Below are 15,277 nucleotides of genomic sequence, written 5' to 3'. Positions count from 1 at the left end.
TGCTCAGGGCTTCAGGGACAGGCTTCTCCTTGTTGACAAACACCCTAATTTGAAACAACAGCTTATCTGCAATGATGATCCACTCAACAGAGAAACAGAGAACATGATCAAACCCTGCAACAAGCACAGAAGTCAACTCTGTCCCCGCGTCTACTCAGGCTAAAAGGCTAGTGGGCCTATAATAATACCTTTCCTTTACCATCAGGTCCCAGGGCAGGTTGCAATCTAGTAACATTAGCCACAAGGTTTAGTGACTTGCATCTGCCCAAATAGTATAAGCTAATATGAGACAGGAATACGCTTCTTCGTATTAAAGAGGCAAAACAGGCCAGTCAGTAATAAACCTTGCTTACTGTTTATGTTAGAGTCCATGTCAACAGCTTCTAGGGGAAGGGATAATGTCCAGGGACACAGTCTGAAGGTAGGGCCATGATGCAGCCACTTCATCTGATACAAAGTAATGCTTTTGCTATGACAGAAGTTCTTTCCACACTTCACACATTTTTGTTTCCTTCCCTGTGTGGGTTCTTTGGTGTGCAGTAAGATGTTACTCCAGACACTTATATGGTTTCTCTCCTGTGTGGGTTCTTTGATGTAAAGTAAGACTTTCACTACGACTGAAACTCTTTCCACACTCCAGACATTTATAAGGTTTCTCCCCTGTGTGGGTTCTCTGATCTAGAGTTCCCTCTAGATTAACGTTCCATACATTCAGAGATGTTGGAGAATTTTAGACATAATCTCCAACTGTGGATAATGGAAGCTGCTAGGGCCTAGGACTTTTTTAAACTTATGTTACTCTGTTTTAGGTGTATGAATTACAGTGGGCACAGGACCAACTCTTAAAACACAGAAGAAAAGTGTAGCTTCCCCCATCCAACCTTCACAACAGGGTCAAAGACTGTATTTTGGATATATGCAAAGCTCACTTTTCATTTTCTAAGAAATCAGGTTTCTAGCCCCTGTAGTATGGGGCAGGTAGACTTCAGATTTGTGGGTATGGTTTATACTAGAACCCCCAAGATTCACTAGCTGGAGCCAAATACAAAAATAGCAGCCCTGAGAAAGAAGTACATGCAAAATTGTGACTCAGGGTTTGAAGGTGGCAAAAGTCTAAAACAGGCCAGAAAAACTGCACAAAGAAGCTGGTAAAAGGCAACCAATTAATCCTGTTTTACTGGGGAGGAACACAGATTGAGAAATAGGTGATTAGTGTGTTTTTTCAAAATTTTACACCGGGGTGGGAACCCTGTGAGCCTTCAGATGTTTCCAAACTACCACTGCCATCAGCCCTGACCATCAGCTATGCTGGCTGGGACTGATGTGAGTTGGAGTCCAGCACCTTCTGAAGGGCCACAGGATCCCCATCCCTGTTTTACACAGAAGGCCCAGTCCAAAAGGGGGGGGGAATTTGAGACCCTTGTTCCTCAGACATTCCATTTATGTATTTCATTAATAGCCTTGGTTTATCCCAGGATTAATCTTCTGTGAAAATGACCCTAGGTTTTCACAGGGGCCAGATAGGTGCAGACAAGTCCTGAGAATACCAAGACAAGTCCTCAACTATTTTAACATATGTTTGGTGTTGGGGCTGTCATGAACCCTGTTACACCCAGAGGTCAGCAGCATGATTGTTACAAGAACGATTTGGAGGTTTCTTGTGCCTGTGCAAAAGCGGTGTATGGTGGGCTATGTGGAGGAGTGGAATTAAGGAGGGCAGCATACCAGATCAATGATCCCAGCACTACATAAAGAATCTGTGCCAGTAAGCACTCTAAAAAGTTTCCAGCACAACCAAAACCTATGGATGAAGTGAAGACCCTGAGTTGTATCCAGCGCTAGTCCTGCTCAGAGAAGTAAACCCACTGAAATTAATGAACGTGACTAACTTGGGTCCATTAATTTCAATGGGTCTACTCTTAAGAAAAATTTAGTTCGCTACAAGCCCAAGAATTCTGCTTGGGATTATCACTCTGAACATTACAGCTCTGCTCAGCTGCTTGTAGAGAAAGTGGTCGTGCAGTGGCTGCTGGAGTACTCATCTTTGATTAACAATCTGCAAGGGGCATAGATTTTATGTTATTTTACTGGTCCCTACTTCCAAGATACTGATCATAGGAAAAGTATCAGGATGATTTGGGGACATACAGACTGAGATCTAGGAAGAATCCATGTGTATTATGTGATCATCTGCTGAGTTCTATAACACTAGGGTAGCTGGCAGCTAAGTCAGTAGTTGTGTCCATCTGGGATTATCCCTCAAACCTTGAAATTATGAAAATATAAACAAAGAGCTCTATACATTTGTGGATGTATTTTTTGTGTACCACCTTTCCTGCACCCATTCTTTCTTCACATACTCCAATATCCTGCCATTCATATATACGTGCATGAAAAATGGAAATGGACTGCCTTCAAGTCGATTCCAATTTATGGCGACCCTATGAATAGGGTTTTCATGGTAAGCGGTATTCAGAGGTGGTTTACCATTGCCTGCATGCACTTAGCAAATACAAACAGTATGCTATCATACCAAATACAGCATTCAAACACACACAGTCTGACTTCCGGGAAGGGTGACTTAGCCTGTGCCTGCTTTTGAGACGGGCTCCTGCCTCAAAAGAAGCTTATTCAGATATATCAGTCAGTTTTTTCTTTTTTTTTTGACTGATTAAACTTCTCCCGGGTAGGGAGAAACGAAGAGATTAACCTCAAAGCCTATTTTTGTTGGGACGACCAGATCTCATTAATTTATGGGACGAGGTCCAGCCGACGAAGGTGGGACGGATTTTCAACAGCAAGCTCTATCTGTTAAAGCGAACGTTCATCTTATCTTCTAAGAGAGAACGCACTAACAGGCAAGCACCCTTCTTTCTATATTTTTCTTTTACTTGACTTAAATTGTTGCTGTTTAAAAGAGATTTGCCAGATTGATCGGTTTTTGACATCTCACTGGGGAGCCGTAACTTCTCTCTGCTACGCACTAATTAATAGCTTATCTCTGTTTTTGTTGCAAAAAGCTGTCCTGGATTTGCATTCTAAAGATATACACAGAAGAGGGATTTCTATTCCAGATTTTTATTTTGAAAAATATTATATTGTTTTGAGACTACTCTCTTTTTGGTCTATTTTATTTTGACGAATCTGTTTCTTGACGATTGCCATTAATTGTTTCGATCCTGGGAACTGCATTTTGTTTACTTAACTATTGGAGAGATAAGGCTGTCTGCTCTGTTTATACTGTGATGTCACCAAGTTTGGAGTATTAACCCAATTGTTGCTGAAATAAGAAGTGGTTTTCCTATATTTTTCTTTTAAAATGGCAATTAAGAAAGTGGCTGAGAATCTGGAAATAACTATGTTTCAGAAAATAATGGATGAGATTGAGATAACGAAAATTGAATTGAGTAAAATGAAGCAGGAGATTAAAGATATAAGGGTCCCTGTGAGAGAGGTGACCCTGGAAGGGGTCCCTGTGAGAGAGGAGACCCCGGAGATTGGAACAGGGGTCCCTGTGAGAGAGGAGACCCTGGAGACTGGAATAGGGGTCCCTGTGAGAGAGGAGATCCCGGAGATTGGAACAAACGTGGAACAGGAACAAGATTTGGAGTCTATGGACTTTAGAAATAAAATCTATTGTTTGGAACTCAATGTTATCTCTGAAGAAATTAATGAAGATTCTAGAGATAAAGTTATCAATGGCATGGATTATCTTCTGGACTGGAATGATGTGATGGAGCCCAATATAGAGAAAATCTATGGAATTAACTGCAGCCATGTGACAATGGAAAAACTTTTAAGAGATGACCCAGTGTATTTTGAAAAAAAGAACAGAGATATGATTTTACAGCAGTATTTCAGCAACCTATTCAGAATGGATGGCAAGAAAATATTTGGGATAGAGGTAATTCCCATCAGACTCTTACTACATGACTATGGCTTTGACAGCAAGATTATTATGGAATACTGATAATGGAAGATTGGATATTGAAATTACTGGACTTAACAAGACTACTGAAGATGGAAGATGGAAAATGGAACTAATAGAGATAATAGAACAATGGCTACTGAAATTACTGAACCTAACAGATTCTGATGTGATGGATTAATTGAAATGTTTATTTTGACTATGGTTATGACAATAAGATTATCATAATTAGTAATGAGATGGATTAATCGATATGCTTATCTGGAAAAAAAAATTGATAGATATATTTCTTAAAGAATTGAAACCTCTCTTTGACTTTTTGTGGAAAGAATAAAGTAATGTTTATGAGATTTGATGATTAAGTAAGATAACTACTGGAGGAAAGTGATTTTATAATATGACTTAAGAGACAGGATTGTTATATATTATAGACATAACTGATTTGATCTTTGACAAATGGGAAGTCAATATTTTACTCTTTATTTTTTATTTTTGTTTTGTTTTTCTTTTTTTCTTTTTGTTTAACTATTTTTGATTTTGTTTTTTGTCTTTGAATGTTTTATGATTTTGTTTTGTATGTTTTATGAAAATCTGAATAAAAATTATTGGAAAAAAAAAAAAAAAAAAAAAAAAAGGAAAACAGGATTGGACCAAGAAGAAGGAGGTGTGAAAATTGGAGGGAGAAACATCAATCATTTAAGATATGCAGACGATACCAGAAGAAACCAGTAGTGATTTGAAACGAATGCTGATGAAAGTTAAAGAGGAAAGCACAAAAGCAGGACTGCAGCTGAATGTCAAAAAGACTAAAGTAATGACAACAGAAGATTTATGCAACTTTACAGTTGACAATGAGGACATTTAACTTGTCAAGGATTATCAATATCTTGGCACAATCATTAACCAAAATGGAGACAATAGTCAAGAAATCTGAAGAAGGCTAGGACTGGGGAGGGCAGCTGTGAGAGAACAAGAAAAGGTCCTCAAATGTAAAGATGTATCACTGAACACTAAAGTCAGGATCATTCAGACCATGGTACTTCCGATCTCTATGTATGGATGTGAAAGTTGGACAGTGAAAAAAGCGGATAAAAGAAAAATCAACACATTTGAAATGTGGTGTTGGAGAACAGCGTTGCAGATACCATGGACTGCAAAAAAGACAAATAATTGGGTGTTAGAACAAATTAAACCAGAACTATCACTAGAATCTAAAATGATGAAACTGAGGTTATCATACTTTGGACACATAAAGAAAAGACATGACTCATTAGAACAGATAATAATGCTTGGAAAAACAGAAGGGAGTAGAAAAGAGGAAAGCCAAACAAGAGATGGATTGATTCCATAAAGGAAGCCACAGACCTGAACTTACAAGACCTGAACAGGGTGGTTCATGACAGATGCCCTTGGAGGTCACTGATTCATAGGGTCGCCATAAGTCGTAGTCGACTTGGAGGCACATAACAACAACAACAACAACTATTTTTCAGCAAATTAACTTGTTCTGTGCTTTAATTTGAAGTCTACTTTGTCTCTTTATGACCATAGTGAGCGCTCTAAAAGAATATCCAAAGCCTACACCAGCAGATGCGCAGAACAGACCTCCCAACTCTTACTATCTCTTTCCAATTCTTACCTGTATCTCCCCAGCCAGATATGACGCAGGCCTGTCTGTCTATAGCAGACTTCTCCTTCCTGTCAGGAAGACACACAGGAAGGACATGATGGCTGAAGGAGAGACAATTGCCATCTCTGCCTCGAATTCTGACTAAGGCAATGTCATTGTCGTTACTGCTGGACTGGTAGTTCCTGTGAAGGACAATCTTTTCCACAGGGAGCTCTCTCTCAAACTCATCTCTCACAGCAGTATGATAGTCTCCCACCCGCAACAGGTAGCGCCGTACGTCTACTCCAAACCTGGCAAGAGAGAGTGATCCATTAGCCCATTATTATTCCTTCATAGAGATACCTCCTTTCAGGCTAGGCAGTTTTCTCCCTCTCTTCTTCAAGATTAAAATTTAGATTGGAGCTCCTTGGGCCATGGACCTATGCCTTTTTTGCTTATGATATTCTGTAAGACACCATAAAAACTGATGGCATTGTATAAGATAAATAAACAAAATTACCACCTCTGTTGCTCTTGGTGACGTTCACAGAAGGGAGGCTGTTTCTGCATAAGCAGGTATTTTAGGTGAGGGCAGTAGACTGGGGCTTTTATGAGTTAGTGGGAACAGAATGACTACCATGCCTTATACATGTGCACTTTAAGGACTCTTTTACGTACAGACAGCCTGTTACCTTTTGAAGCAATGTGCTGCTGTAACCACCCAGCAGTTGCTGATAAGTGTCGCTCCACACAGCAGACGAGCATCTCTGTGAAACCCCTTTAGACGAAGTGAGACCTGCCAAGGCCAACCTCCTCTGAAAGAGAAAGGAGGGGCAATGTGAAAGACACACAGACAGAATGAGGGGCAATGTGAAGGAGGTTCCACCCTCAGCTTATCTGCACTTTTTGTAACTCTTTCTGTTGGCTAGTGGGGGGAACCTTCAGTATTCCCCAGTATTGCTAGTAGCACTGAAAGAAACCTATTGGTGCTTGGTGCTACACACAGAAAGAGTAATCACAAAGAGTTTTCAACTAAAGGCTAGGAAAACAGGCAATTATAGGAAGCAAAGGGAATACACCTGCTTGGGCCCTACAGAATACCATTGGCAGTGGTGAGCAAAGAACTCTGTGCTGCTTCAATGCAAGATAGTGTTTAGGACAAGTACATCAAATTTCCCTCCACTCCTCCACAATCTGGTCTTTTTAAAAATAGATTCACATTTGTTTGCACATTTCTACTTCAGAATTTTATTTATTTATTTATTTTATTATTTATTTATTGCACTTGTATACCGCCCCATAGGCGAAGCTCTCTGGGCAGTTTACAGCAATCAAAAACATTAAAACAAATATACAATTTAACACACATATTTTAAAAACAATTTAAAACACAATTTTAAAATTTAAAACAATATAAAAACAATTTAAAAGACAGGGAAATATCAGTTTTGGAAATCTCAAATGCTATTAACAAACTTAAACCAAATAAAACACCAGGTCTAGATGGTTATAGTGGTGCTTTCTATAAAAAATACAAAGATTTATTAACCCCTCTCTTACAGAAACTCTTTACAGATATTCAAAGGGGTGGCCAAATCCCAAATTCTTGGAAAGCCACATGTATTATTGTTCTGCCTAAACCAGGCAAAGATGAGGAATCAGTCAAGTCTTACAGACCGATATCCCTTATAAATGTAGATGCTAAACTTGCAGATCATTTAGCCAACTTAGCCCCAAATTATATTCACCCTGACCAAGCTGGATTCATTTGCTTAGTCTGCAGGATACTGAAAGCAATCTTCCACACTAAAAGTTAAATGCCCTTGGCGTCATTAGATGCCACCAAGGCCTTCGATAAAGTGGACTGGAATTTCTTATTTACTATACTAGAACACATGAAGTTTGGTCCTATTTTCCTTCAGGTTTTGAGATCACTATATAAGGGCACTTCTGCTTGCATTAGGGTAATAGTAGAGATTCCAAACACTTTTACATAAACAAAGGTACAAAACAAGGTTGCCCTCTTTTGCCTATTTTATTTGCCTTAGCACTTGAACTTCTTGCGAATGCAATAAGACACAACCCCCTAATAAAAGGGGTTACAGTAAATGGTCAGACCCATTTGCTCAATCTTTTTGCCGATGACATAGCTCTGATGTTGTCAGCTTCTGAGTCATCTTCAAAATTTGACCCACATACAAAGCATTGCAGTGGACTAAGTATGATCAAACTGCCTCTGTCCAGGATGGGCCACAAGTTCACAATTGGTGCACAAGTCTCAGGTGGCAAAAGATACTCCATGCCATAGATACCAGATGATTATCAAGTGACAGGGCTAGATCTAACAGCACCCCAAAGTGCATACTTGAATTTATAATCCTCCCATTCAGGATGCTACCCAATTAGATTAAGCTATCAATAGCACCTCCATCTTGACTGGATTGAGCCTCAATTCAGTGATCCTCATCCAGTCCACTAATGATCTCAGATACATATTCAACACACCAGGATACGGATGCCATTTCACTCCAAATGGCCTCACTCAACAGATTTATGTAGTAGACTTTAAACAAAATAAGAGTTCTGTGGATCTACACAGCAACTTACTTCAGTTGTTAGATGATACATTAAATAAAAACTAAAATCTATTATATAATATGCTATGCTTTGCAGACACACCTTCAACCTAAGTCACTTAAAAACTTGTTTAAAGAAAATAACAACCTTGTAGGAAGATTTAGGGAGGGGGGCTCAATCATGCATCTTGCCCCGGGCCTAGTGCCAGCTCTCAGCGGCCCTGAAGCCACCTCTCTTTTCCTCAGTCTTGTGAGCCAGGAGGAGCACAAATCAAGCAAACATTTATTTATGTGTTACATTTATAGCCTACCTTTCCTCCGCGGAACTTAAAGTGGCGTATAAACATGGTTCTCTTTCCTTTCCATCTTATCCTCAGAACAACCCTGTGAGGTAGGTTAAGCTGAGAAGCAGTGATTCGCCCAAGGTCACCCAGTGAGCTTCATGGCCAAGCAGAGGTTTGAACTTTGGTTTCCCAGGTCCCAGTTCAACACTCTAACCATTACACTACACTGACTCTCAAGCACTTTGTCTGTTATAACCTCAAGCCTCAAAAATGACATTCATTCAATAAATTATGACTGGAAAGCATAAATGACATAAATGGAAACTTAATGGCATCCAAATCATGATGGATGTGTGTGTTTTTTATCCTCAAAGCACTCAGCCAAAAACAAAAACAAAAAGTTATAATGGGCCACCTGTATTTTCTTAAAATCAGCCCCCAGGCCTAGCTAAATAAAGCTTAAGACCACTCAGAATAGCTCCACTGGATGGCACTTCACAAACCTAATAGTAACAAAAAGGTATTTGCTTCACCATCATTTGTATAGAACAGGCTCTAAGGTAAGATCTCACTTGTGTTCATTTGGATTTGGTTTGAGTTTTCCACCATTTGCAGTTAAACCATCTTCCCAGCTGCTTCATTGCACCAAGCTCCTTGGTACATAACAGAGCTGAATGGGCTCTATAGTAGAGGATACTTAGAAGCAATTATATCAATGGCCCAAGGATCTCCCTGTTTCCAAGGAGAGTACAATTCCATTCCAAATAAGTGCATATTGTAATACAGCATGATTTTCTGCAAGTTTACTTAGATGCAGTGCTTTCTTTTATTTTACTCACTGGTATGGAGTACCATCACCTTTTTTATTTTATTTTTTGCTGCCCATGTCAGCCATTTTGTGCTGGCACTCGTGATGCTTTTATCAAGATATGAGTACCAGCATCTCATTTTTACCCCCCAAAAGGCACTGCTTAAAAGTAAGCCTCACTTAGTTCGGTTACACTTACTCTCCATTAAGTAAGTGTGCTTAGGATTGCAGTTGGGCAGTGCAGTCCTATGGTGCTGCTACACTAGTGGCTGCAAACACTGACATAGCATTGGCATAATGTAGTCACAAGCCTAAGTATTTTAAGCAGCCAAGTAGACAGCAAGATAAAATCTACTTTAAAGAAGAATCAACATAGCAACACTGACAGACATTCACCCAGTGTCCTTGGCAATTATGCTGCTGCCTACCAATCACAGTTTTGTGCATCAATGCCACCGCATTAGCCATGCATGAAAGGAGCCGATCAATACACAGCAATAGCCAAATGACCCCATGACATCACTCTATTTTTTTTTTTTTTCAATAATTTTTATTCAGATTTTCATAAAACATACAAGACAAAATCATAAAACATTCAAAGACAAAAAACAAAATCAAAAATAGTTAAACAAAAAGAAAAAAAGAAAAAAAAAACAAAAATAAAAAATAAAGAGTAAAATATTGACTTCCCATTTGTCAAAGATCAAATCAGTTATAAGTCTATAATATATAACAATCCTGTCTCTTAAGTCATATTATAAAATCACTTTCCTCCAGTAGTTATCTTACTTAATCATCAAATCTCATAAACATTACTTTATTCTTTCCACAAAAAGTCAAAGAGAGGTTTCAATTCTTTAAGAAATATATCTATCAATTTTTTTTTCCAGATAAGCATATCGATTAATCCATCTCATTACTAATTATGATAATCTTATTGTCATAACCATAGTCAAAATAAACATTTCAATTAATCCATCACATCAGAATCTGTTAGGTTCAGTAATTTCAATAGCCATTGTTCTATTATCTCTAGTAATTCCATTTTCCATCTTCCATCTTCAGTAGTCTTGTTAAGTCCAGTAATTTCAATATCCAATCTTCCATTATCAGTATTCCATAATAATCTTGCTGTCAAAGCCATAGTCATATAGTAAGAGTCTGATGGGAATTACCTCTATCCCAAATATTTTCTTGCCATCCATTCTGAATAGGTTGCTGAAATACTGCTGTAAAATCATATCTCTGTTCTTTTTTTCAAAATACACTGGGTCATCTCTTAAAAGTTTTTCCATTGTCACATGGCTGCAGTTAATTCCATAGATTTTCTCTATATTGGGCTCCATCACATCATTCCAGTCCAGAAGATAGTCCATGCCATTGATAACTTTATCTCTAGAATCTTCATTAATTTCTTCAGAGATAACATTGAGTTCCAAACAATAGATTTTATTTCTAAAGTCCATAGACTCCAAATCTTGTTCCTGTTCCACGTTTGTTCCAATCTCCGGGATCTCCTCTCTCACAGGGACCCCTATTCCAGTCTCCAGGGTCTCCTCTCTCACAGGGACCCCTGTTCCAATCTCCGGGGTCTCCCCTCTCACAGGGACCCCTTCCAGGGTCACCTCTCTCACAGGGACCCTTATATCTTTAATCTCCTGCTTCATTTTACTCAATTCAATTTTCATTATCTCAATCTCATCCATTATTTTCTGAAACATAGTTATTTCCAGATTCTCAGCCACTTTCTTAATTGCCATTTTAAAAGAAAAATATAGGAAAACCACTTCTTATTTCAGCAACAATTGGGTTAATACTCCAAACTTGGTGACATCACAGTATAAACAGAGCAGACAGCCTTATCTCTCCAATAGTTAAGTAAACAAAATGCAGTTCCCAGGATCGAAACAATTAATGGCAATCGTCAAGAAACAGATTCGTCAAAATAAAATAGACCAAAAAGAGAGTAGTCTCAAAACAGTATAATATTTTTCAAAATAAAAATCTGGAATAGAAATCCCTCTTCTGTGTATATCTTTAGAATGCAAATCCAGGACAGCTTTTTGCAACAAAAACAGAGATAAGCTATTAATTAGTGCGTAGCAGAGAGAAGTTACGGCTCCCCAGTGAGATGTCAAAAACCGATCAATCTGGCAAATCTCTTTTAAACAGCAACAATTTAAGTCAAGTAAAAGAAAAATATAGAAAGAAGGGTGCTTGCCTGTTAGTGCGTTCTCTCTTAGAAGATAAGATGAACGTTCGCTTTAACAGATAGAGCTTGCTGTTGAAAATCCGTCCCACCTTCGTCGGCTGGACCTCGTCCCATAAATTAATGAGATCTGGTCGTCCCAACAAAAATAGGCTTTGAGGTTAATCTCTTCGTTTCTCCCTACCCGGGAGAAGTTTAATCAGTCAAAAAAAAAAAGAAAAAACTGACTGATATATCTGAATAAGCTTCTTTTGAGGCAGGAGCCCGTCTCAAAAGCAGGCACAGGCTAAGTCACCCTTCCCGGAAGTCAACCCCATCCAATGGATCAGGTACTGCAACTTTCCCTGGTGCCAGCAGGAATCAAGGATCTGCTCCATTTCAAACTTCTCTCGACCACTGATCACTACAGGTGGAAGTGGAGCCTTGGGTGCTCAATGGGGGTCTGGTGGCTTCTCTGGGGTTAACAGGGAGTGATGAAAGACAGGTTGGATCTTTAAAGAAGTGGGGAGACATAGACGAAACGTCACTGGGTTTATTTGAGCCTCTACTTCAAAGGGTCCCAGCCTCCGAGCCTCTAGTTTATGGCTGGGAACCCTTGTGGGCCAATATCATGTGGAAAGCTACACTTTGTCACCAACCTGTATCTCTGGGCCAGGCTGGCGGTGTTGGTCAACCACCTGTTTGTAGTCGGCTTGTGCCCATGAGAGTTGCGCTTGCAGCAACTGCTGCATTACCTGCAGTTCTTGCACAAACGCTGTCACTGCTGGGACGGCCAGATTAGAGCCGGGGGTGGCCAAAGTGCACAGGTGGTATCCAAAGTTGGCAAAGAACAGCATCTGCTGAACAGAGATGTGCACACAATTATTGTAGGCAAACTCAGCCAGGGGCAGTAAGGACACCCAGTTGTCATGCTGGTAATTTATGTAACAGCAAAGATATTGCTCCAAGGTAGCATTCACTTTTTCTGACTGCCCATCCATCTGGGGGTGGTGCAAAGATGACAACCTTAGCTCGCTCTGTAGCAGCTGCCATAACGCACACCAGAATCAAGCTGTGAACTGGGTTCCCTGGTCCGAGACCAAACTGGTGGGGAGTCTGTGCAACCTAAAAATGTGGTCCACAAATAGTTGGGCTGTCTCTCGGGCAGTGGGCAGTCCTGCACAGGAATGACGTGATCCATCTTACTGAAAGCATCCACAACCACCAAAACAATTGTCTTCCCCTGGGAAGTGGGTAAATCTGTGATGAAGTCCAGCGTCACCATTCACCAGGGACCTTTGGGCATGGGAAGAGTCTTCAGCAAACCCGCAAGTCGCCCCGGGGCATTTTGCCCTCATGCACATAGGGCAGGATTGTACATATCTTTCTATGTCATGCTTAATCCTTGGCCACCAAAAGTCCCGCGTGACCACCTGCAAAGTTTTAAAAACTCCAAAATGTCCTGAAGTGACATTGGCGAAAGACCTTGGCTTGCAACTCTCCTGGAGGCACATACAGGGTCTCTTAGTGATAGAGCATCCCTCCTCTTTGAGAGAATCCAGGCATACAGACTTGCAATTGTTGCTCCAATTCTCACACCTGGTCTTGCTCTTGGGCTCTGTGCAAATCCTTGAACCAAAGATCGGGGCAGCTGGCACCCATTTTTTCTAAAGGCATGATGAGACGTAGTTGTGTTGCTGGATGCGTGTCCTTGTACTTGTTGGTGTGTGATGCGTGTATGTGCGTGGCATACAGTAGTGAGTGTATGAGCACCGAAGTGATTCAAAGACAATGTCCAGTCTTTTAGTTAAGATGAGTCTTTTTACTGGCAAAGCTCAACAAAATTCAAACAGACAGTAGCAAACACCTTCCTTCCACTAACTTAACAACCCCCACACTGTGCAGTTTCATTTTCAAGGTTTTATGGCTTCTGTGCCAGCTGCTGTGTCCTTGAGCAGCTCTGCCTTTTAACCCCTTTTTGTCTTTCTGGAAAACCAGATACTTTCCACCAATAGCTGTCTACAGTACTCTGGCTTGCATCAGCCAGGCAGTTCTGTGCCTGGGGAATGTAATTAATGTGGAAGTGGAATCTGGCAAAGAACTGCACCCACCGCACTTGCCACTAATTCAGTTTTCGGACTGTATGTACACTCTCTAGGTTTCAGTGGTCAGTATGAACTTCCACTTTGTGCTGCACCACTTCCAACAGATGATGCCAGATCTTGAATGCATCATGAATGGCTAGTAGTTCTTTCTCCCAAACCGTGTAGTTTCTCTCAGCACTTGACAGCTTTCTGGAGAAGTAAGCACAGGGATGTAAGTCCCCTCCCTTTTTGGCTGGCTGTAATAACACTGCTCTGATGGCTATGTCCAATACATCACTTTCCACAACGAAAGCTTGCTGGGGTCTGCATGCTGAAGTATGGGCTCTGAGGAAAACAGCTGCTTCAGCTCCTCAAACGCTTGTTGAGCCGCTTCAGACCAATGAAAGGATCCAGAGCCTCAGTGAGGGGGGGGCTGTTAGGTTCAAGAAGGCTGCAATGAAGTGCCAGTAATAGTTAGCAAATCCCAGAAAATGCTGAAGGTTGGGGGGGGTGCCAAGAGAGCGCACAGTGTACTTCCTCTGGGTCCATCTCAACTCCTAAAGGAGAGATGCGGTAACCCTGGAAATCCACATTTTTCCAGCTTGGCGTACAAGTGGTGGTCTCGCAGTCTCTGCAGCATCGCCTTCACATGTGCCTCGTGCTGTTCAGGAGAGTCAGAGGAAATAAGGATATAATCCAAATAGACTATCATGATGCGGTTTAGGTAGTCCTGGAAATTATCATTCATGAAATTTTGGAAGACAGCTGAGGTACTGAACAACCTGAATGGCATGACCAGATATTTGAAACATCCCTAGTGGGCCTTGAAGGCAGTTTTCAACTCATCCCCCTCCCTGATTCTGACTGGATTGTAAACTCAATTTAAATCCAGCTTGGTGTAGATTTTAGCTGAACGTAGGCACTCTTAACATCTCGCTGATGAGAAGCAGGGGGTAGCTGTTGGGGATAGTAATCTGGTTTAACTCCTTGTAATCATGGCAAGGACGCAACTCCCCATTCTTCTTCTTAACAAACAGCAACGGGGCTCCAGCAGGAGATTTGGATGGCTGTATGAACCTTCTCTGTAAACTAGTATCCAGGAACTCTCTCAGCACCACCAGCTCTGGCTCTGACAGGAATACATGAGCCCTGAAGGAATGCTAGCCCCTTGAATTAAGTCTATGGCGTAGTTGTAAGGGCAATGGGGGAGCAGCTGGGCAGCTTCCTTTTTCTCAAGCATGTCTTTAAACTCATTGTAGTTTACAGAAAGACAAGTCTCCTCAGGTAGGAATGTAGCTGCCAGCGTTATAGGGATGGATTTCTCGGGGGGCTGGCAGTGCTGCTCACAGTAGTCCAATTGAAATGTCATGATGGCCTCCTTCCAAGAGATGACCAGATCATGCTGTGCCAGTCAGGTCATGCCCAGCACCACAGGGAAGCAGGGCAAGGTGGCTAGATAGAAGGACATCAGTTCCACGTGGCCAGTATCTCCACCCTCAGTGGGATAGTGGCCCTGGCAACAACTCCAGACTTCAGTGGCCAGCCATCTATGGTCTCCACAAACAGCAGCAACTTGAGCTCAAACATTGGCACGTTGTGCCTTTTGGCAAAGTCCAGGTCCATAAAGTTGCTAGATGTGCCAGAATCCACCATCGCAAACACCTGGACTTCTTGCCCTGTAGACAAGCCTAGGCGGACTGGCAAGTGTAATGTGGATTTTGGTTGGAGAGGCTTATCTTGAGATCACTGGCTTACAGTCGATCCCAGCTCATGGACCTCTACAAGGACTGGGATTTGAAG

General features: G+C 41.0%; 1 protein-coding gene across 8 annotated transcripts in view; it reads right to left on the bottom strand.

Annotated features, from left to right (window-relative positions):
* Positions 1-15,277, bottom strand: part of LOC133388692 (neurotrypsin-like) — a 70,794-nt gene that overhangs the window by 11,104 nt on the left and 44,413 nt on the right. For all 8 annotated transcript variants that reach the window (XM_061634779.1, XM_061634782.1, XM_061634776.1 and 5 more), the window contains 2 exons: positions 6,230-6,352; positions 5,568-5,848 (listed from right to left, as the gene is read on the bottom strand). In XM_061634779.1, coding sequence (XP_061490763.1) covers positions 5,568-5,848; positions 6,230-6,352 — 404 coding nt within the window. The remainder of the gene's footprint in view (positions 1-5,567; positions 5,849-6,229; positions 6,353-15,277) is intronic.

The sequence above is a fragment of the Rhineura floridana genome, chromosome 7 (assembly GCF_030035675.1).
Source record: "Rhineura floridana isolate rRhiFlo1 chromosome 7, rRhiFlo1.hap2, whole genome shotgun sequence".
NCBI lineage: Eukaryota > Metazoa > Chordata > Lepidosauria > Squamata > Rhineuridae > Rhineura > Rhineura floridana.
This window is presented reverse-complemented; position numbering and strand designations above follow the sequence as displayed.